General features: G+C 35.9%; 1 protein-coding gene across 1 annotated transcript in view; it reads left to right on the top strand.

Moving 5' to 3' along the window:
- Nucleotides 1-635: 635 nt before the first annotated feature.
- The window catches only part of LOC129262288 (dual oxidase 1-like), a 33,876-nt gene continuing 7,307 nt past the window's right edge, over nt 636-27,204 (top strand). The window contains exons 1-26 of the mRNA XM_054900384.2: nt 636-727; nt 1,648-1,809; nt 2,477-2,655; nt 3,106-3,331; nt 4,210-4,379; nt 4,991-5,066; nt 5,683-5,779; nt 6,674-6,761; nt 7,465-7,561; nt 7,996-8,180; nt 8,947-9,125; nt 9,926-10,044; nt 11,435-11,581; nt 12,771-12,890; nt 13,509-13,704; nt 14,128-14,329; nt 14,943-15,162; nt 15,712-15,805; nt 16,467-16,639; nt 19,276-19,414; nt 22,093-22,286; nt 22,767-22,997; nt 23,249-23,342; nt 24,611-24,660; nt 25,377-25,658; nt 26,159-26,388. Of these exons, the coding sequence (XP_054756359.2) occupies nt 664-727; nt 1,648-1,809; nt 2,477-2,655; nt 3,106-3,331; nt 4,210-4,379; nt 4,991-5,066; nt 5,683-5,779; nt 6,674-6,761; nt 7,465-7,561; nt 7,996-8,180; nt 8,947-9,125; nt 9,926-10,044; nt 11,435-11,581; nt 12,771-12,890; nt 13,509-13,704; nt 14,128-14,329; nt 14,943-15,162; nt 15,712-15,805; nt 16,467-16,639; nt 19,276-19,414; nt 22,093-22,286; nt 22,767-22,997; nt 23,249-23,342; nt 24,611-24,660; nt 25,377-25,658; nt 26,159-26,388 (4,014 nt within the window). The 5' untranslated portion in view covers nt 636-663. The remainder of the gene's footprint in view (nt 728-1,647; nt 1,810-2,476; nt 2,656-3,105; nt 3,332-4,209; nt 4,380-4,990; nt 5,067-5,682; nt 5,780-6,673; nt 6,762-7,464; nt 7,562-7,995; nt 8,181-8,946; nt 9,126-9,925; nt 10,045-11,434; nt 11,582-12,770; nt 12,891-13,508; nt 13,705-14,127; nt 14,330-14,942; nt 15,163-15,711; nt 15,806-16,466; nt 16,640-19,275; nt 19,415-22,092; nt 22,287-22,766; nt 22,998-23,248; nt 23,343-24,610; nt 24,661-25,376; nt 25,659-26,158; nt 26,389-27,204) is intronic.

The raw sequence follows: 27,204 nt of genomic DNA on the forward strand, positions 1-27,204 counted from the left end.
TTTCCATTGTTATGTCAAAATAATGTAAATATTGTTTCTTGATGTTCGGAGCAACGTGATTGATATTATTGTATTGTCATGTTTCTCATCTGTAATGTTTATTACTGTATCATTAAAAGGCGCCACGATTTAACTCGTAGACATTTTCAGATCGCTTCAGACAGTCATGATTACATCAATACAAGTGTTCTTGTTGGTCGTTCGTAGCTGCGTCAGTCGTCTTATTTTCCCCTATTAATAAACCTGCTTCCAAAAAAGCAAGTAACAAAAATAAAACAACCTATGAAACAAAAACGTTTCTATATAACATCGTGATAAGTACCCTAGCACTGTCTAATTGCCGGATGAATATTTATACTATATGAGTTTTCACCTACAAAATAATTTTATTTGAAATACAAGTCTTCAATTCAGTTAATATGGCTTTTGTTTTCTTTTGCCAAAGTTATTCGTTCATGAACGAGTCACAATTTGAAAATATTGATGCTATTCTCATTGTCGTCTTATTGCTAATTAAGCCGTGATGTTGACCATAATCTAAGTCGATAATAATAATCACAATCACATAATCTTAGGTTAGTTATGAATTATTTTAAGTCAAACCCTTTCAATTATTCCTACTCTCCTTTAGGTCAATCTGCAATTTGCAGTGATAGTGAATACATGGAACGCCACGAGATAAATGGATGGTATAACAATAGAGCAGATCCAAAGATTGGATCATATGGTAAGTTATTTTAAGTTATGTTTGTCCTTTTTATATAATTGCTGTTATTACAAGGGCGTAGGCTTGGGGTGCACCCTCCGGCTGAGGCAGAGGAGTTCCTACACTGACAAGCAAAACGAAATTTGTACCCCTTCTTCTGCTTCCAACAGCTGATTTTCAAAACTTGAGTTCCACCTCCCCAAGATGTGCACGCCCCCATACGACTTTAGTTTCACCTCTGGAGGATGTACGCCTCCCCATCCCATGCTCAAACCAGTCTACCAGTTATCGTTGTTATAAATCGTTATCACAATTTTTTAAAGTTTTATATTGATTGATGTTATGATTAGTATCAGTTTTATTATGTTCTCTATAACTATATGTATCAGTACTACTACTACTACTACACACTAAGAAATAAAGGTTCAAAATTGAACCCCGAAAGGTTGATGCAAAATCAGCACCCTATGGGTTCAAAAATGAATCCCCTGATTGGGGTTTAAAAATTGAAACCCCTGGTTGGGGTTCATTTTTGCATCCTGTGGGTTCAAAACTGCACCCCTAAATTTTAAATTGAACCCCTAGGGGTGCAGTTTTGAACCCGCAGGGTGCAAAAATGAACCCCAACCAGGGGTTCAATTTTTGAACACATAGGGTGCTGATTTTGCATCAACCTTTCGGGGTTCAATTTTGAACCTTATTTCTTAGTGTGTACTATTATTATTATTATCATTATTATTATTTGATTTTGTCATCATTATTTTTATCATTATTGCTGTTGTGGGTGTTATTATGGTTACTATCATTTTGTTAACTACTATATCTACAATATTATCATCTTCTTTACTTTCATTATCATAGAGAAGGATTTACTCGTAAAGAAATATACGTGTACGTTGAGGTAAATAATTATCTTATAACTATATTCGTTTTTTTGTCAGAAACTCGACTTCTTCGTCGTCTACCAGTCGGATACCCGGATGGATCATACTCACCGGCCGGTCCTAACAGACCAAATCCCCTCACAATCAGTAACTTACTCATGAAAGGAAATTCGGGTATCCGATCTCAGAGTTCAAAAACAGCTCTTCTTGCATTCTTTGGTAAATATTGAAGTTGAACTACTGCTTCTTTGTCAGCTCATTATTACATTTTTTATTAACTTTGCTAATAAGAATGCATGAAGTTATTTTGAAGATTGAACGCATCCCTGTTTTGAAGATCAAGGCTGGAAAGAGAGAGAGAGAGAGGGGGGGGGGGGTGAGACAGAGACCCACAGAGAGGGGTTCTTGGTAAAGGGAGAGAAAGGTTAGGGGTATTGGACGGGGTTATCATACAAGCAAACATGGCAAAGGGATAGGTGAAGGAAATGAGCAATGAATAGAGTAAGATATAAAGGGAGAGACAATCGACAAATATATAGATAGATTATAGAAAAATAATGTTTTGCTTATTTTTCACAAAACAGTTAAATATACAACTAAGTGATATGCAAATGAGAGAGTCGATGATGTGTCTCACTATTTCTTTTTTTTTTATGTTTTACAATAATTATACAATATTTCAATTTTTACAGATTTGACAATAATGACCAACATGACAAGCATATCAAAAGTTGTTATAAAGTGCAACAGAATATGATAGATATTTTGAGCAAGTAATAGATGCAACCAAAATCGACTTAATTCAGATACTTCTAATTTTTAATTACAAAAAAATCTAGTCATTAACATATTGAAACGTGTTGATTATTTATGCATGACATTGCAGCACAACATGTGATGCATGAAATCGTGGATGGGTCGACGACCGGATGTCCTGTTGAATGGATGAATATGGACATCCCTGAGGAACTCCAATCTATGTATGATGGGGCAAAGATAATGCCTTACAGGAGAGACCTCTATGACCCGGACACTGGGCAGTCATCGGCGATACCTCGAGAACAGGTAAAGTCAAGAATACTAATGTACCCATGAAATCTCTATACGGATGGATTAATTAATTTTACTATAAACTGGAGCTTCAGACCAGCTTAAATATTTAACGTTTGCAATTCGTTCAGAGCAATTTGTTTACATGTTTCACGGTCTAATGCAAAGTAATGGCTCTTTTGGCGGGGAAAACAACAAAGACCCTAACGTGATAAGCTAGAAGTTTTGGATAAAGTATTTAGAGCGGGCAAAGTTAGTGAGTAAGAGAAATTAAAATGGAATAACTCCTCAGCTAAACAAAAAAAGGGGGATAAGAAAACAATTTATATGAGGAGGCCACAGATATCCATATATGTAACAAATTAGATTGTACAAATAGGCATGTGGGAGTTGGTATCTTATTGTTTTTTTCTTAGGTCATAATGTCATAATTATCATCATTACAATTGTTTCGTGGTTTTACAGATGAATATTTTAACCCCATGGATTGACGGGACTGGTATATACGGTCCAAACAGAGTTTGGGAATCCGAAATGAGAGCATACGAGAGCGGGAGGCTGAAGGGAGAGTTGAGAAAGCAAGAAGGAAAAGAAGATGAAGAATTCCCGGCTCGAAACTATGCCGGATTTCCTCTCACAAACCACGCCCCTGCCAAGGATCACGAAGTCTACGACGCAGAAAGGCTTTTCCGTAAGTTTTGTCGATGTCCTGAATTTCTTTTAGAAATTATTATAATAATGTTTAATTAATAATTTCCACATTTGTTTTGAAGCAGGCTTTAATATGGAAGCTTAAAAGTGCCACCGAGATGTTGAGATAATTATCTTGGAAAGTCGACATCTTGATAGCAAAAGATCAGATGACGAGATCTCGGATCTCATCATGTTCGACATCTTTTAGAAGAGATGATCAGATGACAAGATCCTGGATCTCATCATGTCGACATCTTTCAGAAGAGATGATCAGATGACAAGATCCCGGATCTCGTCATGTCGACATCTTTTAGAAGAGATGATCAGATGACAAGATCCCGGATCTCATCATGTCGACATCTATCAGAAGAGATGATAATTATCTCAACATCTCGGTGGCACTTTTAAGCTTCCATACTTTGATACCACCATCAGATGTAACATACTCTTACACTTTAACTATCTAAAATCTAATACACCAGGCAAATGCAGAAGGTTACACTTCTTAAAATGTATTGCGTCACTCTTCTCTAAAAGGTGACAAAAAAATCTTAATAGTCCTATTAAAAAAATGTGGTTGTAAAACAACTTAAAGTGAATTGACAATGCATGCATATTGATATTGAACATGTATATTAATATTGTAAAACAATTTGTGATATTCTCTTTACTAAACTACAGTTCCTACTGTTGGTTCAAATGATAACTTTTGCCCTAAACTGTATGGTTTTGATTTTTGTGTTTGCATCAGTTTACCAATACCGGTACATGAAATGAAGTATTTTACATGTAACATGACACTTAGGTGATAAATTAGATTATGCTGATTAATTACGATGTAGTCTTTATAATTTGTAACATATTGATTTCTTACAGTTGTTGGTAACCCCCATAGCAACGAGAACCCCGCACTCTTGTCAATCAGTGTCTTATTCTGGCGCTGGCATAATGTATGGGCTGATCAAGTCACGGACGAGTGCACAAATCACACGAGGGATGACGTCATATACGACATTGCTAAGAAATGGGTAACAGCCACATACCAGGTAATTGAACGTTTCAATACTTATGTCTTTTTTTTAATAGAAATTTGATAAGTTATCATGGCTATGCATTCAAAGTGATAGATCGTACATTTAACGTGAGCTTACGAGAAAAAGATAGTAGTATCCCGAACTTTGATTTTAGAGAAATTGCTGTTATTCAAATTCAAATTCAATTATTCACATCCATTAAAAAGGTACAATATAATACATGCAATAATTATATAAACAATAAAAAAAATCAATAAATACATCAAAAATGGTAGAGGTTTAGAAGATAAAACCATTTCGCAATTAATCAGAAGAAAATCGCACGCATGTAAAAAAAAAAGAAAAAAAGTTTTGATTGGTTAATGAAGGAAAACCAATCAGAATCGATGAGTAAGAGCAAATAATTCTGATTGGCGTATTAAAGACCTGCCGTTGGCCAATTCGAGTCAGCGTCACTCAAGAACAGCCATTCTAATTTAAGACAACTAGCACTACTCAAAATAAGAATCAGTTAAACGGAGACTGGTTTTGAGGAGTGTGAGAGAACTTACACAATTTAGTGATAACTTTTTATACAGAAGAAACGACATTTGAGTATTATTTTTCTATCCTATTCATTCCAGAAAATCGTGTTCTATGACTTTCTACCTGCCTTTTTGGGCATGGATCCAAGTAAAATGGACGAATATAATTACACAGGTAATTGAGACTACTATCATTCTTACGTCTATAATATAACTAATTTCTTAATTCTTAATTCTCGATGATCAGCAAGTATCCTTAATTCGTTTTCAAAAGTGTACTTCCATTTTTAAGTTGGTTGTAAATTATAAAAAATGATAAAAAGTGCGTCTTTTTCACTTACAGTAGAAGCAAACAACATATCCATCAAATCATGACCCAATCTTTTTAGACGGACATGTATCTATGCAAGACTTGGTATTTTGACAAAAATACACATTTCATTTGCCCTAAAGAGCTTTACGTTTTGAAGATTAAACGCACTCCTATATATGCGTTTGACGTTTTTAATGATGACGATATTGGTGTAACTTAAATTCACTTTGTACATGAAAGCAAAATATTAGTTTAGAATAAACCCTTTAACAAGGTATTCATGTTCATAGACGGTCCTCCCTCTTTTCAATGCAAGTGACGTTGTTGATTCATCAAATATTATTGTGCATACGTGCTATCTCCAGGCTCCAGTCAGCTTCGAGCAAGCAAGTCTGCGTGAAGTGTGGATTGCCACTTATGGGCCTTGTTTTTAACTTCACATTACCGAGTAAATATTGTCTGTATGATCTTTGTTTAGGTTACAAACCGTATCTCAACCCTGGTGTCTCGAACGAGTTTGAGGCCACAGCCATGAGGTATCTCCAAACTCTGATACCGCCAGGGATCGCACTCAGGTATGAAAATCATTTCCCCTATATCGCTCCCATCCACCCAACCCCACCCACTTACCGAAAACAACCTGCTTCTCCGTCCGTTAAGCAGCAATCTACCTGCACTCTGTCGTCTGTTGCTCAATTCCTCGCCTCCTTCAATTGTTTCATTCCTTCAGTTGAAAGACGAATGGGTATGGTCCAATTGATAGAGGTGACATCACACCTATTACCTCTATTCAGTCCTTTTATCCTCCCAATGCCAGGTGCAACACCTCGTTTCATTACCTCTCCTCCTCACCCCCCCCCCCCCCATTTTCCCCTTTTCTTGTGTGGAAAATGCAATATGGACCAACGCCCTATTTCAAATGTATAGGACGACGTTCTGTTTTATTACCCCTCCCCAATCCGTTCCATCCTCCCAATCTTCCAATTATAACAGGGACAACGCCCTACAATATTACCCCTCCCCTGTATCGCTTCCATCCTTCCAATCGTCCCATCGCGTCAATTGCAAAATGAAGAATATGGCCTAACTATAAGGGGGCCACGCCCTGTTTTATTACCCCTCTTCCTCAATCCTTTCAATCAATCGTCCAATCACTTCCGTGGGGAGACGAAAAGTATGGTCTGATGAAATACAAGGGACAATGTCCTCTTTCATTTCCCTCCTCGTTCCTTGTCTTTGTTACAAGACAGAAATAAATTAAAAGGGATCGGACAATGTACCCTTCTTTTTGCCTGTTGCCCTCTTTCACCTTGTCTACCATCTACCATTCAAACTCAGAGAGATGACAAAGACTTTGTTTTCAAAATCTCTAATTGAAATGATCGTACTTTGGAAATTTGGTCTTAATCCCGCTTGCAACTCGGTAAATGAATGTTTGGATTTTTAAATCTTATTTCTGTATACTACAGGAAGAATAATAATGGTTCGTGTGAAGTTGAAGTGACGGAGGATGGCTACCCTGGGCTTCGATTATGCAATACGTTCTGGGATGGAAACGTAAGTGTTAATTCGGTTGATTTGGTTGATAATGTCGTCGGTGTTTAGAAAAGTTGTTCGTCAAGTTACTCTGGAATAAAACAAGAATGTGAGCACAAAGTTAGACTCTTACATAACAAAATGTGACCACGGGTGTTTCTTCAGATTTTTTTAATCTGAAATATCTGTTAAACAATAGATATTTGCCATAAGAATTCATGCTGTTAGTAAATAAAAACATTCAATTTAGTTTGTGAGATTGATAATGAATACCAAGCTACTTCTCTTGTATTTTCTAGTTGCTCACAAACAAGGTAAAAATCACTATGACCACAACTTTTCAAACTGATCGTCTTAAGTTCCAACATCGACATTTATCTCGTATTAATAAACGAAAGTCAACAGTAGCACCACTGTGATGTGGAAATGAACTTAGAATATCATGCGTGCATATTTTGTTCGTACACGTATTGCTCTATACAAATAATTTTTCACCTCTTGATATTCAAATATTTCTCTAAATTCCTTAGATTGCGATAAGGGACCAGTACAAAGTTGGATCGAAGTTTTCAATCTAATAAGATTTAGAATTCAATCTTATTCGATTGAAACTTTCGATCCAATTTTGGATTTGTCTCTGCCCACAATCTATGAGGTTGACTTTCAATCTACGGAATTTAGATAGAAAACTCTTAACACATTCCACTTTCATCTATATCCGCAGTCCTTTCTTCTGAAGTATGGATTGGACGACATCATTCTCGGAATCGCATCCCAGTGGGCGGAAGAAGATGATAATATCGTGGTTGAAGATCTCCAAGGTAACGTATTTTAATCTGCCACAGCCGAGAGACCAGCAAGAGACCACTGAAACAAAAAAAAAACACGACAAGAAATTAAAGGACGCCATGACTTGGAAGCGATTAAAGAATCCTGCCAGTTATTTTAATGACTGTTGCTATAAGCTGCTTAAGTGAGGCTGTACAAATCGAGGCCTTCTGTACTCATACAAGACGTAATGGACCAACCCTTGGTAGAAATGAAATAAATCTGAAGTTTAATTTCAGTCCAAAACTAAGAAAAATTAATTAATGAAAATAAAAAATATAATATCAACTGTAATTTCCACACCAAAAACAATTACAGGTAATCTATGATGAACACACGATGCTGTAGTTTGATCTCAGTCGAACAAAAATAATAGTAGACAAAACAAATTATATTTCATGTATATTTTTATCTGCTTCTGTCTCAGGCTATTTCTATGGGCCAATTTACGGTTTCACTCGTAGTGACCATGTGGCCAACACAATACAACATGGGAGGGACCATGGACTACCGGATTACAACACGGCGAGAAGGGCACTGGGACTACAGCCCCTAAATATTACACAACTGAGGGAAAGGTGTGAAAGCCAAAACTGTAAAATTTCTGATGAGGTAAGACCATTCATCTTAATCATGGCCGTATGCAGAAATCTTTATCAAAGGGGGAGGCAAGACGCATTAAGAATAGAAGAAACTCAAAGGCGAGGGAGCGAAGCAACCGAGCTTGTCTTGGGGGCACTTTTGTATTATCTAAAGTGAAATTGAAGGATTTCGTGCACACTCACTTTTGGTAAATGTTATGAAAATTTTCAGTAAAAAAAATGTTAGTTTACAAAATTTATGGGGGCAGCTACCCCCTGACCCCTTTGCTGCATAATTATGATGCTACGATCTTTTACAGAAGAGAGATAATACTTAATTGATCGGGGTGTTTTTTCTAAGATATGAAATTAATCTGGTGTTTCAATGATATATCTTAGAATGCTCTTCTGCAACTTCGATTGCAGCAGAAAGTTCATGGGCATGATGAGTGAAAATAAATATACCTCAAAGTGGCTACACATAGTATACGTATGTACAAAAAAAATCCTTTATCACTTATCGAAATGAAATATTAAACCTTTAAAACGAGCTGTGTGCTTGACAAGAAGTGAGCGCTCCACAATTGGCGGGATAATAGATTCATTATGTTTTATTAATGTTCATTGATTATGGGTCTTGTAGAAAAATTAAAATACTCTAAAAATGATACTGAAATTAGGCCTGCCTCACCATCTTATACATGTATGTATCCGTCCTACGTATAAAGTGTCATTTAATGATATCCTCGTTTCTATGGTTACTAATCCAGGAAAATCGTCTTCTATTTAATCTACAGGTATTCGATAACTTGACGGTCTTGTACGATGGACGTGATGATGATATTGATATGTTTGTCGGTGGAATGCTGGAAACCACTAGCGGCGGTCCAGGAGAACTCTTCACGCATCTCATTCTAGATCAATTTCTTCGAATCCGGGATGCGGATAGATTCTGGTTTGAAAATAAAGACAATGGGTGAGTTCACACCTCTTTAACTTGTCATTTAATCGTTTGACGATGGTTTATGTGCTATATTATCGTGGATGTTTCGTTTCGTTCTTCAAATCATACATCCCATGCATGCAGTCGCGGACCCATGGCACGCGGGTTCGCCCCCCCCCCCCAACTCATTGGACCCAAACTTGTTCACAGAGTTTTGTTTTTGTCTACACCTCTTGTGACTCTTATTCGAAATGGGATGGAAGTAGGCCCTTTTGTGATGACCAATGACCAATTTGGAGTTATTGCACCCCTTAATCTTCCCTCGCATGCATGATAAACGAAAGTTGGAAGGATCTATGGAGAGAAAAAAGAAAACATAATTCACTTTAAAGTACATTAAACCAATCGTTAATTGTCGTTATTAAGGGGCCCCGTTAACAAGCTGTGCTTCACTGGGGTCCCAAACCTATCATTCTGAGTTCTATGAATTTGTATTCTGTACCATTGTTTGTGTTTGATATGGTTTGAAATAAATACTAAACTATTATGCACGTGAAAAGGGAAAATCAAACATTGAAGTATAGACATGTCATTTGAAAGTTATCAAGACAGGTAAGACTATTTTTTTATTTTAAATTGGCCACTGACGTTATTCCTTGGAGACCCCCCCCCCCGAACTCTACATTTTTACTATATTGACTGCCAAACAAAAATTTTGGCTAATGACTAAACCCCTTTATATCATTTTTTAAAAATTATACATCATACAAATCAGCATTGGATTTTCTAATACTATGTAATTCGATGTTTTTCTTCCTTTTGTCTGTTTTTAGATTATTTACTGAAGATGAGATTGAATATATTCGATCTGTAACCCTTTGGGATGTTATCATCAATACAACAGAAATACCGGATACAATGTTACAGAAAGATCCTTTCAAATTCACTGCAAGTAAGTTTCTTCCTTTTTCATTTCTTTATTGATACACCGGCGGGATTCCACGGATCTGTTTCACGAAAGCATCATAACTCAAGCTCGACCCAATCTCGAGCCAATAAAGCAATGTGCTGATTGGAAAAAGTGCAGATGCATTGGAATTTGCACGTGTGGCGAATAAACGTCTCAGTGTTCGCGGATGATTACTGTCAAGTTTGGCTTTCCATAGTGGCGTCGGGGTTTCGTGAAACGAGCCCACTGATAACAGATCAGTGAACCTCAACGGGTCCCAATTATTTAAAGCATGAAATTAACCTTGGTTCGATTATTTTCATGTGCATTTTAATTTAGCAATTGAATACCAATAAACGATTTGAACGACCAAAATAATGTGTTTACTCACTATTGTAATGAAAAATGAAAGAGAATGAAGAGATAAGGTAGAGAAGTTAAGAGAGACAAGGTAGAGTAGAGGGGAGGAATATTATTCTTATTATTCATGTTCTGTGAAACTATTATTATTATTATTATTGCTGTTATTATCATTATCATCATCATCATCATTATTATTATTATTGTAATAAGTAGTAGTAGTAGTATTTTATTCGGTATTTCGACAAAGATCAAATTACAAGCAAATATGAGTACAAAAAGGATATAGGAACAGGGATATCTCCAGTACAAGTCCAGGTTGCCTGGGAAAGGAAAAAGCAAAAAAAAAAAATATATATATATATTGTATCCCGCATTCTTTCCGTCCCGAAAGGCCCTTCATCATAATTATGTACGTATTGTAATGGAAATTCTGGGTTTAAAGGTATTGTTTAACTTTGTGAGCAGCCGATTTAAAGAATTCTCAAACCAAGATGAAACATGTGTACAAGTGCATGTATTAGAACTAATAAACCCTGAAAACAACCATTATTGAGAATGAAAAGCTAAAACTACAAGGCAAACCCCGATTTTGTAAATATGCGTCTTATAGACGCCTAAATAGTACACATAAGTGTATGGGATGAAATTAAGATGGTGTTTTCGGTCACTTTATATTTCAATTTTTGAAGCACTAAATAATTATTTTCGAACGCAATTTTTTCTGGGCTTCATTTTTGTAACATATCACAGACACAGGTGACAAGTGTGACCTTCTAGCTCAGATTTTTAAAAAGTCAAACCAATGTTAACCAATCACTTTAAGTGAAATGCCAACAATCACATTTCTTTGACGCGTATGTTTTCTCATATCTATTATTTTACGCGTATCTGTGTTGCAGTCGTCGTCGCCGTCGACGTCGACGTCATCGTCCATGTCGTTCTTACTATTCTTTCATCGCTATGATCGGCCTGGAGTCGGTTTCGTTGGCCTAAACCATTTTGATTGTATTTCTCTGTCTATTTTATACAGACGATCCTTGTTTTTCGAATGTCGAGAATGCATCTTTGAAAGATAAAGATTTAGAACCCTGTGTGCCTCTCATCATATACGACTATTTCACCGGGAGCAAGATCTCCTACGCCCTGACCTTCGCTTTGCTATTTCTGTTCATTGTCGGTAAGAATATTACCATTATGTTGCAGGCGGCCGCTCACAACATCATCTTAAATAAATCTCTAAATTTGTTTCTATCTCAGAAATCAGAACGAGTTTGTCTTGAGAGTCCATCAGGGGCTAGGTATATAGGCAATCTATATGAAATCGTTAATTAATTCCCTTTTAAACAGAAGAAAAAATAATGTCGACGCTTGTTTCTTTGCAAATGTTTGCATACATATTTTAACAATGATGGTTTGTTCATGTATTGTACAGTAATATTTATCACAAATCCTCTGATCTCCATTAAAGGGATGGTCCGAACTGAAAGTATTTATAACTTTATAGATAGAGTAGAATTCACTGAGCAAAATGCCGAAAATTTCATCCAAATCGGATAACAAATAACAAAGTTACTGAATTTTAAAGTTTAGCAATATTTTGTGAAAACAGTCGTCATGAATATTCATTAGGTGGGCTGATGATGTCACATCCCAACTTGTTCTTTTGTATTTTATTATATGAAATTAGGTTTATTCAAATTTTTTCCTCCAAGAACTAGAAAAATTGGATTGACAACTGATTTAGTGCATTAGATATTTATTGCTGCAACTTATTTTATTATAAGGAAGACATATTATTCACACAAGTATGAAATAATGAAAAATATGATTTTATGTAATAACATAAGAAAACGGAAAGTGGAGATGTGACATCATCAGCCCACCTAATGAATATTCATGACGACTGTTTTCACAAAATATTGCTAAACTTTAAACTTCAATAACTTTATTATTTGTTATCCGACTTTGATGAATTTTTCGGCATTTTGCTCAGTGAATTCTACTCAGTGTATTAAGATATGAATATTTTTTAAGCCCGGACCATCCATTAAACAAGTTAAATATTACACAAAACCTAGGTAGAATATTCTAGTATATTTGGTTTTTTATGTAAAACAAGGAACGTAGAAAATAATGTCATGTTTATGCTTTTAATTACCATTAAAATGCATGTAATTGAACCGCTTTTTGCTTGAGTGTCCAGTTTACCATTACAGAGGCCAATACTTTCTCGCGGGGGAGGGGAGGGGGGCACTCAGCATGCTCAGTAAATCAAAATACAAATGTAATTTTTTGCTCTTTCTTTTTGTATCTTCATCGAAATTGTTTCAAACTTTCTCCGTTTTCTTTCTCATTACATCATTCAGGATGTGTTTTGGCATTGTACATCATCGCAACAGCGCGCACGCGCAGGATAGAAGAAACCAAAAGAGCTATTCATAAATCTTCGAGAAAACAACATCCACAGGACACACAATCATATCTCGGTAGTATAAAGCAACTTATTGTTCCATCTTATTCTTTTGGCTAATATCTATTTCATTTTGCCTGATTCAGTGAAACTTTCGTTGAGGATTGAAGTACTTGGGATTCTCATTCCATTTCTATTTCATAATATATTTCAATACACTAAAAACAATTATAACAAGTTCTGCCAAAACCCTGAATACGAATATGACTGATATTCTGAATTTTAATTACATTTAGTTTAATTCTGAGGATGGTTATGGCGATCCCTAAGACAATGAGTCAAAACCAGTTAGTGCTTGTAATGTTCCTTCTTATAGTTTCATTCTTTAATGTTTTAAAGAAGGATATTGTTCTCAACCTTCCACAAACATTTTCTTAAAGAGAGATAAGGAACATATTTTCTGAAAAAAAATCAACTCTATAATTCTAAAGATTGATGTCACATATCACAAGTATACTACCAACTGAAGGTTACCATTGGGTTTAAACGATGTTTTCATTATAAAATGTATGATAATTATTATTGACATTTAGAGGTCCTGGCCTATTTCCGATGAGATTGTAAATGCTTGTGATGTTGATTTTAATTTTTACTTCAATTTAAAAACCTCAATTTAATACAATCTTGCCATCAGCGAATGAATGGTCTGGATTTGATGAGCCTGGGAAGGAGATAGAAGTATGTCTTGGTCCCAATGAATTTATTCGAGTGATGGGACAAAGAGGATCAAAACTTCATAGAAGCATTGATGTAGGTCACCCTCAGAGAATTACCATCTTCATGAGCTCAGATTCAAAGCAGAGATACATCCTGGTCAAGCTAGAGAAAGAGTGGGTATTGTTGTTATCATCACAATCATCATCATCATTATCATCACCATCATCATCACCACCACCACCATCATCATCATCGTCATCGTCGTCATCATCACCATCATCATCATCATCATCATCATCGTCATCATCGCAATCATCATCACCATCTTCTTTTTTCTTCTTCTTTTCCCCCATCTACTTCTTCTCTATCGCCACCATCATCATCATCATCACCATCTTCACTCCTACTACCTCTACTACTACTACTACTACTACTACTACTACTACTACTACTACTACTACTACTACTACTACTACTACTACTACTACTAATATTACTACTCCTACTACTACTAATGCCACTGCTACTACAACTACTACTTCTACTATATATTTCTACCTTTATGGTTAGTTATACCTTTTTTCACTCTATCATAGGTACGACCTCGTTCTCAAGTTCCACCACGTCGACGATCGTCTTGAGTTTGTAAGCGATCTCCAAAGCTTCATCGGAAGACAGCAGAAAGGAGTCGTGATCGAACGTCGTGAACTCCGGGAGTACGACCTTCTTCGGATGGCCGTTACTAAGCAACAACGACAGGCAGTTCTCGAGAAGTTCATTCGACTTGCTCTCAATTATGTAAGTTTTTGCTTTAATCTAGTTGGCCTCTAGATATTCTGATTTAGAAAACGGCTGACACTATAAAAGCTTCTTTGGATTATTGTTTACTTAAAAGTGAAGTTGAAAGGTGAAAGAAGAAGAAAGATTACGCAATAGGAAGGTTTTTTTTTCAAGATGTCTATATATGAGATTTTGTTTCCCTGTTTAATGATGAAGATCTGAAGATAAAGTGCAGTATTAATGGAAACCATCTATGTCTGCTAAATTGAATGTAAGAGCTTCTTATTCCAGGAAACATTTTCCTAAATCAATGAAAACTCGGTAGATATTTCAAAGCCAACAGGAGTTCATTTTTATCATAATGCGACATTTAGAAACATTTCGCGTTTACATTTTCTGTTTTACATATAAAGCGTTTCCAGGAGCATGAGACGCATTTTCATGATTTCATTTTCTCAAACTTTGTTGCAAGCCTCAATGGCATGTAAACCTGGTGCAAGAATCTATTCATTAAAGTTTATATAATAAAATAAAAATATAACATTTATTTGAGATTCCTCTTAATCTGTTTTTTGTTAAGATTGTATAGCCATGCTTTTATTGTCCCCTTCCCGCATCCTTGATGATCTAGGAAGGTGATAGTCCCGAGGAATTGATGGAAAGTATCACCCAGTTGGATGATGGTCAAGCAGTCATGGAATGCGAACTCAGCAAGTACGAGTTTGGTGAACTCCTTACGCTCAAGCCCGACTCCCAGTTCGTTCAACTCATGTTCGAGCTCGTCGACAAGGACGGTAGCGGATCCATCTCCTTCAGAGAGTTCCTTGATGTCACTGTCATCTTTGCGAAGGGTAGGTCGAAGCAAGAGTCATCTTTTCACATTGTGTATTTCGATTTAAATGTATGGCGATTTATGCGAATAGTGTTACAGATTCTACATGTTCTAGAGTAAGTTTTAGGGTAGAGGGTTCTCCCAAAACAATCTCAACATGGCATACATGTCGATATGAATGACAGAATATAAGGCAAGGTTTCAATAACAATAACATTCCGAATAAAAAAATGTTTCAACACTTACATCAACTTATAATTCTTTCATTTGAGGAATATCTTTAATTGATCTGAGGTCACGTGGTTGAAAGACTGATCCCTTGGCACTTACGCGATCATGGCGATACAACATTTCGAACGACCGCCGAATTGACAAACTTTCTAAAGGATGCGATATGTTTAGTCTGGTCCATGAGGAAAAAAAATCGTTTCCACACGTGCAGGTGTATTTTTTAATACTGAATGCAATCATTGTTTCAGAGGACAGAATATTCTGATTGATTAATTGCAATATCTGGTGTATTGAATTGTGATGTTTATTAAAGTATTCTGTGGTTTGATCATTTCAGGTAAACCAGAGGACAAGATCAAGCTGATGTTCGATATGTATGACGTAGATAATTCAGGGGCATTGTCACGTGATGAATTCAAAATCATGCTCAGGTGACTAGTACAAAATAGTTGTAGCAAGATGTAAATATGCAGTTAATTCTCGAACGCACGTTTTTTAGCTTTATCATAAAATGTAAAGATTCTGAAATAAATTAGAAAATGAATAGTTTGACTTTGATCAAAGCGTCCGGCAAATGAGTGACGTGACATCCATATCATCACATAGGTGTCAGTTTGGCGTTATTGCCCTCTAGAATGAAGAATTTATCTCCATCCTCTTATTTTATTGTTTATTATCATAATTGTAATCATCATCACCACCACCATCGTCATCATCATCATCACGACCATCGTCATCTTCATTATCACCATCATCATCACCATCATCTTCATCATCACCATCATCATCATCATCATCATCACCATCACCACCATCGTCATCATCATCATCACCATCACCATCATTACCATCATTACCACCACCACCACCATCACCACCATCACCATCATCACCATCATCACCACCATCACCATCATCATCATCATCACCATCATCACTATCATCACCATCATCATCATCATCATCATCACTATCATCACTAACCATGCTAGTAGCATCGAAATGATCATTATTCATCACATCATCCTCTTTCCTTCACCACCACCGCCAGTATCGTCATCACCATAATGTTTCCGACTTTCTTTCACACAGGTCGATGTTGGAGACGAACAGCGCTACGTTGGAACAGGAGAAGATGGATGACGCCATCGCATCAATGTTTAAGGATGCTGGATTCGAAGAGAAGGAAGAACTGACCTTGGATGATTTCAATATCTTAATGGGAGACAACAAAGAGAGCTTCAGCAAGTCTACCATTGGACTAGGTTTGTTACAATTGTTTCAGTAGCACTATAATATACCAACTTTATAAACGTGATGTGAAGACCAGTTAGGTGCTTGTTTATATCTTGGTGTTATAGGCGCGAATTCGTCTGACTAATGTAGCTCAGAAGTCGAATGTGAGTTTAGAAACATAAAACATATGCTTTCCATAGCCATACGCTACTGGGAGGGTGGGGTGGTTCTTGTCCCCAGGATTTTTACAAATATTCTCGAAATATCATCCAAAAGTGCCCCCAAAATAGCGCTCTAGAAAACACCTCGGTCGCTTGGCTCCCTCACGTGTGTGTGTATTTACTAATATAGTGCATCGACCATGGCGACATTTTTGGTAGGTGGTGGGGTGGTTGATTCGTAAAATGAATCGCAGCACAGCTGGTATCAAATCCAGCTCATCTATCGCGAACATCATGCAGCTATCAGCACCAAACTTTGAATCACAGCTCATTACGACCAAATACGATTTTTGGGATGTTTTTAGATCATGCCCTTGTGAATAATGCCATTACGTCAAGGACTTTTACTTATCTTGAAACTGTAACAGACTCATTCTGGCCAAACGCAGAACATGGCGAAAGCGGATTTTGAAAAGATATCGGATGGCCCTTTACTATGGTCGTTGACTGGTAATGAAAACAGGTCGGAGATATTCACAATTCACCAAAACACGTTTACTTTGCACTGCACTGTATGGCCAAACTATGAATAATACTTTCATATTTTATATCCAGATTCGTACTAGCTAACCCTTTTGACTTTCTCAATCTTGGAAATATTTTGTGTCAGACAATCTTGATGACATTCCCCCCACCTACCTTAATTTTTTTTTATTACAATAAATTGTATGCACATCGTTCTAACATGGCTGTTATGGATTTTTCTTTCAGTCTTAGTAAACAAACTCAGAAAATCTTGAAGCCAGATTTGAAAGTTGTTCAAGACGACCGGTTGAGAAACCGTTCTTGTTTGACTATCATGACTATGGAAGGCCAATGGCGCTGAATCACATGTTTGTCCATCATTCAACCCAAACTCATCTATTCTACACAAAGCCGTAGCTTTTCCTTAATGTCTAAATATTATTCTTCATCCAAATCCGTTTGAAATCATTATCATTATTATTCAAATTTTCTGTTCTTTCATTGCTATCCATTCACTTTCATATCTTTTGGGGGTTTGACCGTCCGGACGGGCAACATCCGGACGCCATTTTTAAACCCTATCTGTATCTGGGCACTATTTCATCAGAGTTGTCTACAGTGATTAGATTGTCATCTCTAATCATTTAAAAATGATTTTTTTTCTTGTTTCATATTGTAGGATACACTGATTGAATTGTGACATAATCGACTTTTTAATCAACTAAACAAAATTTGTTGATGTCACCTTTATCCATCATTTACTTTGCACGCGGCATCATTCTTTAATAATGAATAATGAAACATAGCTTCCTGGCTTAGTACTGGTGAGAGAAACTTACAATCCGTCATCTTTATACATGCTATAGCGAGGAAAGACGGCCTACACGGTCTTGCCCTCTCAAACAATTTACTGTGTGTTTATCTACTTTATTTGTATTTTAACAATAACTTTCGTGTTAATAGTATTCGAAATATAAAAGAGTTTACTTTTATTGTCATAACCCTTTTATAATCATTTTGTGTGTTACTCTATTCTTCAAATGCACATTTTTGACATGTTTGCTTCTTTTCCTACTTAATAATTTCATTTTCTACACGACAGATTACATTTTGATATTGTCTTTATCTTTTGTAGGCCTGCTTTTTTAAATTAAGATGTGAAGAAATTGTTTTCTAACACAATTCTTTATCCTGCTTAGGACAGGGCTGCCCACATCATCTTTCACATCTATTATGAGGAGGCTTTCTATTTTCTCACATTTTCGTTTCATAATAATTTAGACGACTTCTTGGAAATGCTATTCCTTTGGTCAGATGGTTCATCAATGTTCTCACATTGTTCTAAACATGTTAAGAGTTCTGGTTTATTGATGTTTTGATCTATATTGTATTTTTCTCTTTAACATCAATTTCACCACAACTTCTTTCTTCAACCTCATATTGTACCCATTATCGTAATACATGTGGCTGTAATCAAGGTCATTATTATCGTCACTCTAGCCATCATATTCATCATCTTTGCTATCTACATCACCATCATCATTCATCTTCATAGTCGTTATTATCATCGCCATCATCATCACGTGTTTCATCATTACTATCATCATCATCGTCATCATCATCATCATCATTATCATAATTATAATTATCTTCATCATCGACATCATCATCGTCATCATCGTCGTCGTCGTCATTACCATTATCTTCGCCATTATCATTATGATTGTTATTATCATCTTCATAACGATGATGATAATACTCATTAGAATTATCTTTCCATCTCCGTATTTCAATTCAATTCAATTCAATTTTTTAATTCAATTATATCCTCATCATCACCATCATCGTCATCTTCATCATCTTCACCGTCATCATTGTCATCTTTTCCATCATCAGTATCATTATTATAATTATCATCGACATCATTAACACGTTTTCACCATCATCATCGCCGTTCTCGTCGTCATTATCATCTACAGGAAAGAGCGCCCCTGGAGTCGGAAAGAACAAAAATTCAGGGAGCAAGAAATCACGAGATGGAAGCAAAAAGAGCAAAGACGGAAACCGAGACAGCAAGACCGAAAAACGCAATATTAGGAGTGCTCTGTCAGGCTACGTGTAAGTTCATTTTCTTACGTCACATCTCATCTTACGAACGAGCGAAACGACCAAATCTTCATACAATAGTGTTGAACGGTTAGGCATCTTAATGATAAAAGTAATTGGTGCTTCAAACAGACCAAATCATCTTGAATTTATATTTTACAAGCAATGTCAAGAGCACTCAATTGATATCATCATTCTATTTTCCAACATCGCACCCATTCTATGAAACCACAAGACCCAATTTTTTTAAAAGCGAAATGGAATATTGTGTATCTCACCCCCAAATTTGTTTTGTTTGATTACAGAGATAACTCTTTACGGTACATGTACAATGAAAAAAAAATAGTTTATGGTGTCCGAGAATACAATATTTAATGTTCAATAATTTATTTTTATTGCGTTCGAGAGTATAGTTTATGGTGTACGAGAATATAGTTTATAGTGTATAAGAATATCGTTTATGGTGTCCGAGAATATAGTTTATGGTGTCCGAGAATATAGTTTATGGTGTCCGAGAATATAGATTATAGTGATCGAAAATATTTTTTATTGTGTGCGAGAATATTTCTTATGGTTTTATGTGAAATTACTATAATCATATATACTTAATAATATCTTATACGTCTTCAAAGTAAGCAACATCTGACAATGAGGTGCAAGATTAGTCAAGGTAGCATCCGCTTTCAGACTGTATCTTTAAGAAGAAAATACCTGTCGCAGGCGGAAGTGCGATCAAAACACAAGATTACAATATTTACCAATCACACGTGGTCATAATTATATGTCCCCGACAAAGATGACAAAGTGAGATAATCCAAAACCGAGAAATATTTCAGAAAGTCAACAAGGAAATCGGCTTTCTCGTCAGATATAAGCTCCAGGAACCGTTGACCACCTCTAATATAATCGCTTCCGGGTCAAGAAGTGTCCAGGCCGTGTTGCACAACGAGATGCAATCAAACGTAACTTAAAAAATCATATACGCAATTTGATTTTCAACCAATACAATGTTTATTTTGTTACCATTTTTTTTACTTGCGCTTGGTTTGTGTTTAAATGCATTTCTCTCCGCAATGGCCCCCTTTTGCTTTTATCAGAAATTATCATTAGTAATGATATATAATTGGGCTTTCTTTCCATGTCAGTGACTTGATCTTTATTTTTTCTTATATGAAATATTAAACAAAAAATTAACAATTATAATATAAATTTAAATATTATATTATTTAATTCAGTCTTTGGAGTGATAGAGACAATCGAGAGATTGCGAACCCCATCACAATACCGAAACAGATTCTTCATTAAAAATAATAATTGGGGGAAATATAATGGCAGATAAACGGAGGAGAAGAACACGAACCATTCAACAAGGGCTATCAAATCAGTTGTCATAAAAAACACTATACCCATCACATAACATCCTTCAAGAGATAAAATCGATTGACGATATCTAATAGATGTTTCATCATTCTGTTTAAGGTAAACTCAACTACAGGATGTAGATATTGATAACAAAGATAGCATGTCACATTATTATAAGTATTTACATGTACCTGATTATAGCACATCGTAATATCAAAGATTAGGAAGGACATCCAGTGGTATTATGAACAATGACCTGATAATTGCTTAGTTCTGACATCGAAGATAAGGAAGGGAATACATGTCCTGGAAAAAATGTATAAAGACAGTTTTTGCTTGTTTTCATTCGCAAGAGGAAGCTTGCTTAATTCGGTGTTTTTTTGTTTGTTTTTGTTTGCATTCCAAAAGCACCCCAAATCGTGATATCATACAAAGTTAGCGAAGGAAAACTAGAAGTAATTTTGTGATTTTTTCAAATGTTCAAAATACTACACTGTTAGAAAAAACAAAAGATTTTACAGAAGAAAAATAAAAAAACACATTTTACAAAAAGAAGCAACCAAATCATTCTGTAAATTGTTACAACAGGAAAGATTTTATATAATTTTTATAGAATTTTACAGAACAGGTCTGTTTTAAAAAAGGGGGAAACAGTTTTATTATAATAAATTTGTAAGGTTACATAAACCAAATATCTATTATCTGTAATTTTACACAAATGCATGTAATATTACAAAGTGCAGTAAGATTGCAGGTGTTCTCGAGACTCTGCTGTATGTTTTTTTTTAAGGAGAAAATTTCTAACAGTGTGTGTAAACCGAGGAAAATGGTATAATCCATATTTTCAATAACCATACCAAGGTTATAGCAGCTCATTTTTGCGTATTCACCTGGTTTATTTGTAGATATGAAATGACATACAATTGCATTATGTCCCAGAAAAGAAAGGTATTGAGCTCTTACAGAAAGGGTATTTCATAATCATTTTTTTTTTTATTATTATTCATTCTTGAAAGGATGTTCACCTGACTTTTGAAAAACAGAAATGAGAATAAGATATAAGTAAATTTTGGCCAAAATCATTCAAGGAGAACATAATAATGAAATTTTAAAGTTTGTATATGGCCCAAATGTCATGTGATATCAATTTCATGAAGTACCATTTTCTCAGAAAATTGAAAATAACTTAACCTGTGCATTTGATATAACCAGACATACCATTTTTATCACGCCTGTAAGAGTACGAGAATACAATACAAATACAGTATCATAATTTTATCGTTATATATCACTGGTTTATTTTTTTTATGTCATTTTTTTTTACTCAGGGGCCGTCGGTCGGCAAAGAAGAAGAAGTCTTCGGATGTGAAGATCCGTACGGTAGAAAAGAATTACCAAGACAACAAAATTGTCCGCTTCTATAACGTTGTCACAAGCTACATTGAAAACAACAAGTTGGAAATCTTCTGGTTATGTCTCTATATGTTGATCATGTGTGGTATCTTTCTTCAGAAGTTCTTCCGTGAGTGCAATATTTGCAAGTTTCTTTTTTACTTGGTCCACATAAAATGATAGTGAAACTATACTGAATGGGGCCTATTTTATGAGTTTTAAACAGTTTTTAAAAGGTATTATAATTTTTTTACAGGATTTTTCCCAACATGTAAAGGATGATACTCCATTATTTTATTTTTTCAAAATAGATATTAAACACAATAGAATAGTTCTACATAATATAAATGAAAAGAAAGAATAATTGCAGTGCATTACGAGCAAATGGGGTAAAAAGCAAATTCAATAATCTGAATTCTGATCAGCAAATATATTTTCACGGTATCCAGCATAAGCTGCCGCCACGTGCACCGGTTAGGTATTTCCAGTGTAGACTAAATCCATTATACTCTCCTACAATTTCATACCATTTATGCATGCATTGTTGTAGCATCTTTATCTATATATCACCATGGTAAGCAAGAATGTTTGTCCTAATAATCCATAACAGAATATCGAACCTTCACGGAACATAAAGGCACCCGTCGAATAACCAGTTGGGGCCTTCCTATTACCCGTGGGGCTGCTGCGGCTCTGATGTTCACATATTCTACTCTGCTCGTTACGGTCTCTCGCAACACCATCACCAAACTAAGAGAGACTTTTCTCGCCCACTACGTCCCCTTTGATGCCTACCTCAGCTTCCACAAGCTTGTGGCCTACACGTCATTAGGCTGGTCAGGTAAGATCCCCCAAAGAGAGAGAGAGAAAGAGAAGGGGGGGGCGATTTTAGCTACACTTGGGCTATCCCTGAATGGAATGCAAGAAAAAGATGATTATCAACAGATATTATTCAGTTGTATCTATAGTAGATTTCTTTATCTTACTTATATAAAATGAAATCTTTCCCCATGCAGAATGATATTTATAATAATAGCCGAATAAAGATTGAAAATGCAATACAGTCTTTATCAAATGAATATTACGTTACAGTCCTTCATTCTGTGGGGCACGGCGTGAATTTCTACCATCTTTCGACCCAAGCTGCCGAGGACATGAATTGTATTCTTCCTGATGTTTGGTTCAGGTAAGCTCGCGGATCCAGGGGGCGCAGGGGCATGTGCCCCCGGTCCAAATGTTACACAAATATTACCGTTGTGTTTAGTTCCCCCTCTTGAGAACCCCTCCCCCTTAGAAGTTTGAAAATAATATAAATTTTGTCAATTTTTGGCGTGAAGGCTTTTTATTTGCCTGTCATTTTTTTTTGGGGGGGGGGGTGGGGGTGGGATAAATTATTTTCATTATTTACTTTTCAAAAAAAATATGAGCATCTGGTGTTTCACATGACTTTTCGTAAAGTTAGGCCTAATTGTACTATCGATCAAATGGAATATGAATATTACTATACTCACTCAATACAATTATCATTATCCTTATTACAATCATTATTTTTTAATTATACAATACAAATACTATAAACATATTAGTTTCAACATTCTCATTTGACTTGAGCAAACACATATGTATAAATATACACAAAATAAGTAAACTTAAAATCATCATTTATAGTTTTAAAAAATTGTTCTGTGCAATGGTAAACATATCTATTTCGTGCCACAATAAGGAAATTCTTAACTTTTAATCTCAATACACAAAGAGAATTTCGTGCAACGTTGTACTGAATTAATAAAGCACCTAAAATAGACTGGGTCCGGGGACCCCAATACCCCTACTACCAAATAAACAAAAACAAACAAACAACGAACTATGAAACAAACATTAAAACAAGGAAACAACATTCACGAAAGAAAACAAAACAAGCACAAACAAGCAAAACACAAACAAAACAATACGACATAATTGAGGCAGACGATACACAGCAGACAGGTCAACTCTATGCGTTCACAAACTCGGCAACACCATCTCTTCCCCACTTTTTAAAAATCACTGGCTGTTTCTTTCAAACGATCGCGACGATTGTTAACTTTAACTATAAATCAAACATCATACATAATGTTCTTATTCATTTCTTTCAAATTTGCTGGTAAGATTTAATATCAGTGAAAGTTGCATGTGACTGAATCATATTCAATTTGATCGAATAGTCGTTCATAACTTTATTGGCAGTTTTGAGAAACACCCCTATATCTATAGAATATATATTCATAATAAAGATACTTCTCTGAGCCGTGATGGAGTCTGTTTAGCAGTTCATGTATTTCAAATCGTAATGCCACTATTTAATATATTATTTTAATGAACGACACCACACTGTATTGCCTTTGAAATACAATACATTTTCAGTCACCTGATGAATATGTACAAAAAAAATAATCGTTTGTTTGTCAAATACAGATCGCATGTCTTCCCGAAGTTCCACCATTGGGTCGGTACAACAGTCACAGGTATGTGAAAGAAATGATATTTGGACTGCACCTGATTGATTCAATTGATTAAGGCTGAACCAATTCATATGTCAATTTTATTGAACGTGGTCATCTTAAAAAAAATATTATAACATAGCTATTTTGCCATGCAGGGAAAAGTTAAAGAAAAGTATGTGATGCGTTATTATCCGGTAGATCTTCTAAAACATGAAAATACAGCCATAATATAAGATATGTTCATTAACATTTTGAGAAGATCTAATGTACTTTGGATAAACTATTTTAGCTGACATATTGAGGTATAAGTTACTGAGATATTTCATTATTTAGTTCGTAATGAGCACAATGATTATTTGAAATATATTAAATGTGTAAAATAAATTCAGTTGCATCTTTTCACCCTTTTGCATGAATGGAAGCAGGTTAATAATGGTCCCTGGTGAATTAAACCAATTTTCTTGTGACATCCAGAATATGAAGCATAATCTCGCTTCGAATAATACATTTCATAGATTGATATCCCAATCGTGCCAATCAACAATATTTGAGTTTGACCTTACATGTACCATTATTTACTTTACATTTACCTTACATTTACCTTTATTTACCTTACATTTGCCTTTATTTACCTTACATTTACCTTTGTTTACTGTACATTTACCTTTATTTACCTTATATTTACCTTTATTTACCTTTATTTAGCTTATATTTACCTTTATTCATATTTACACTAGGCGTGACTGCTGTCTTATTGGTAATGACATGTACCATCATCTTCGTCTTCGCAACCCAGTACTCCAGACGTCGAGTATTTCGTCTTTTCTGGATGACCCATCAGCTCTATGTCTTATACTTCATCCTGATGACCTTACATGGCTCGGCCAGGCTCATCCAACCGCTGTCCTTCTACTACTTCTGCCTTGGACCGGTCATCCTGTTCACCCTCGATAAGGTGGTCAGCATCGGGCGAAGGAAGGTGGAGATACCAGTCCACAAGGCGGACATCCTCCCATCAGGTTGATTTTATAATATATATTTTTCCCCCTCAATTTGTATTTCTGTATTTTTTATTTGTATGTTGAAAATCGGAAAAGAAACGAAATAACAATGTTCGTAATCAATGAAGCTACCCTTATATGTTCATTATATGCAAACATTCAAAGCCGTTCAGGTATTAGTCGGTCTTTGATCAGCCAGAAAGAATCTATAGCAAAGTGGCGATTTGGCGTGCGCTGACAGATCGATGATAAATTTTGCAAAATGAATTCAGAGTTTCGGGGTGCCTGACCTGGGTCGTGTCTTCTGGATAGTGACGTTAATGACATGACATCATTTTGAATCCTGAATGTCGGCCCTAAGACGTAGATAACCATATTTCATTCATAAAAATCTTTACGAACGAGATAAAACACATTCAGCTAGTTTAACGTGTCTTGGGAAACATTTTTCTCAATTATTGGACTGTGACGTAACCTTTGCTATTGAAGCTTTTGATTTTTTTTTTAAATTATTTTAGATGTGACCAATCTGGTGTTCAAGCGACCGGATAGCTTTGACTACAAGTCTGGCCAGTGGGTCCGGATCGCGTGCACGGCCCTAGGGGGTAATGAATACCACCCCTTCACCCTGACATCAGCTCCCCATGAAGAGAACCTATCTCTTCACATCAGAGCTGTCGGACCGTGGACCATGAATCTCAGGTCTACCTATGACAGCAAACAGGTTCTTGGTGAACCACTGCCAAAGGTGGGTGATGGCGTCCTCAGTGCTTCAGTCACACCGCCGAAACGGGCACCAGACCGGTAAAAGCTATTACCAACAGCATATTATTGACCGGTTTTGGAGTCAGCTTCGTTAGTGACTTGGTGTGACTGTATCATTTCAAAGAATGGGGACACTTACGGTTTTGTAGGGTCCTTAACAACAAAATGGTTTACACGCAATGGGTATATATAGGGACGGTAATACAGGGGGTAGGGAAGTGAAGACTTCCTTTGACTTTTTAAATTATGAACAAACGAAAGGAGAACATGGAGGAACAAGTCATGCACCTCTAAAGGACCCCCATTATTTGATTGATAAAAATGGAGACGTCAAATTTAATTCGTCTTGCCCCTATTAAAATAACATTGTGCCGTCCACAGATATAACACCTTCGATTCGTTCGAGAACCATGCATACCACTGCAACTCGAATGGATGCCAAGCACCATACACGCGAATGCCAAACACCGGAGCGTCAATGCACACACGGCAGAAATCAATACGAATTTCGCTACACACACCAACACCGAACACCGCGCATGATAACTGCTAACACAACACTTGCACACCGCCACACGCATGAACTGCAAATGAAATGCGATTACAAAGGGATGTATTATTAAAAGAAATACGGGATAATTGAACAGTATAGGTAATGACCGATCAGAGAAATGTATAGCATATCAAACTAGCAGAAAGACAGACAAAGAGGGATAAAGAGAAGAGAGGGAGAGAGAGAGAGAATCAGAAAAATGAGACAATGGAAGTGAAAATGACAGAAGGGGCATATAGACCATAT

The sequence above is a fragment of the Lytechinus pictus genome, chromosome 5 (genome assembly GCF_037042905.1).
Source record: "Lytechinus pictus isolate F3 Inbred chromosome 5, Lp3.0, whole genome shotgun sequence".
In the NCBI taxonomy this organism is placed as follows: domain Eukaryota; kingdom Metazoa; phylum Echinodermata; class Echinoidea; order Temnopleuroida; family Toxopneustidae; genus Lytechinus; species Lytechinus pictus.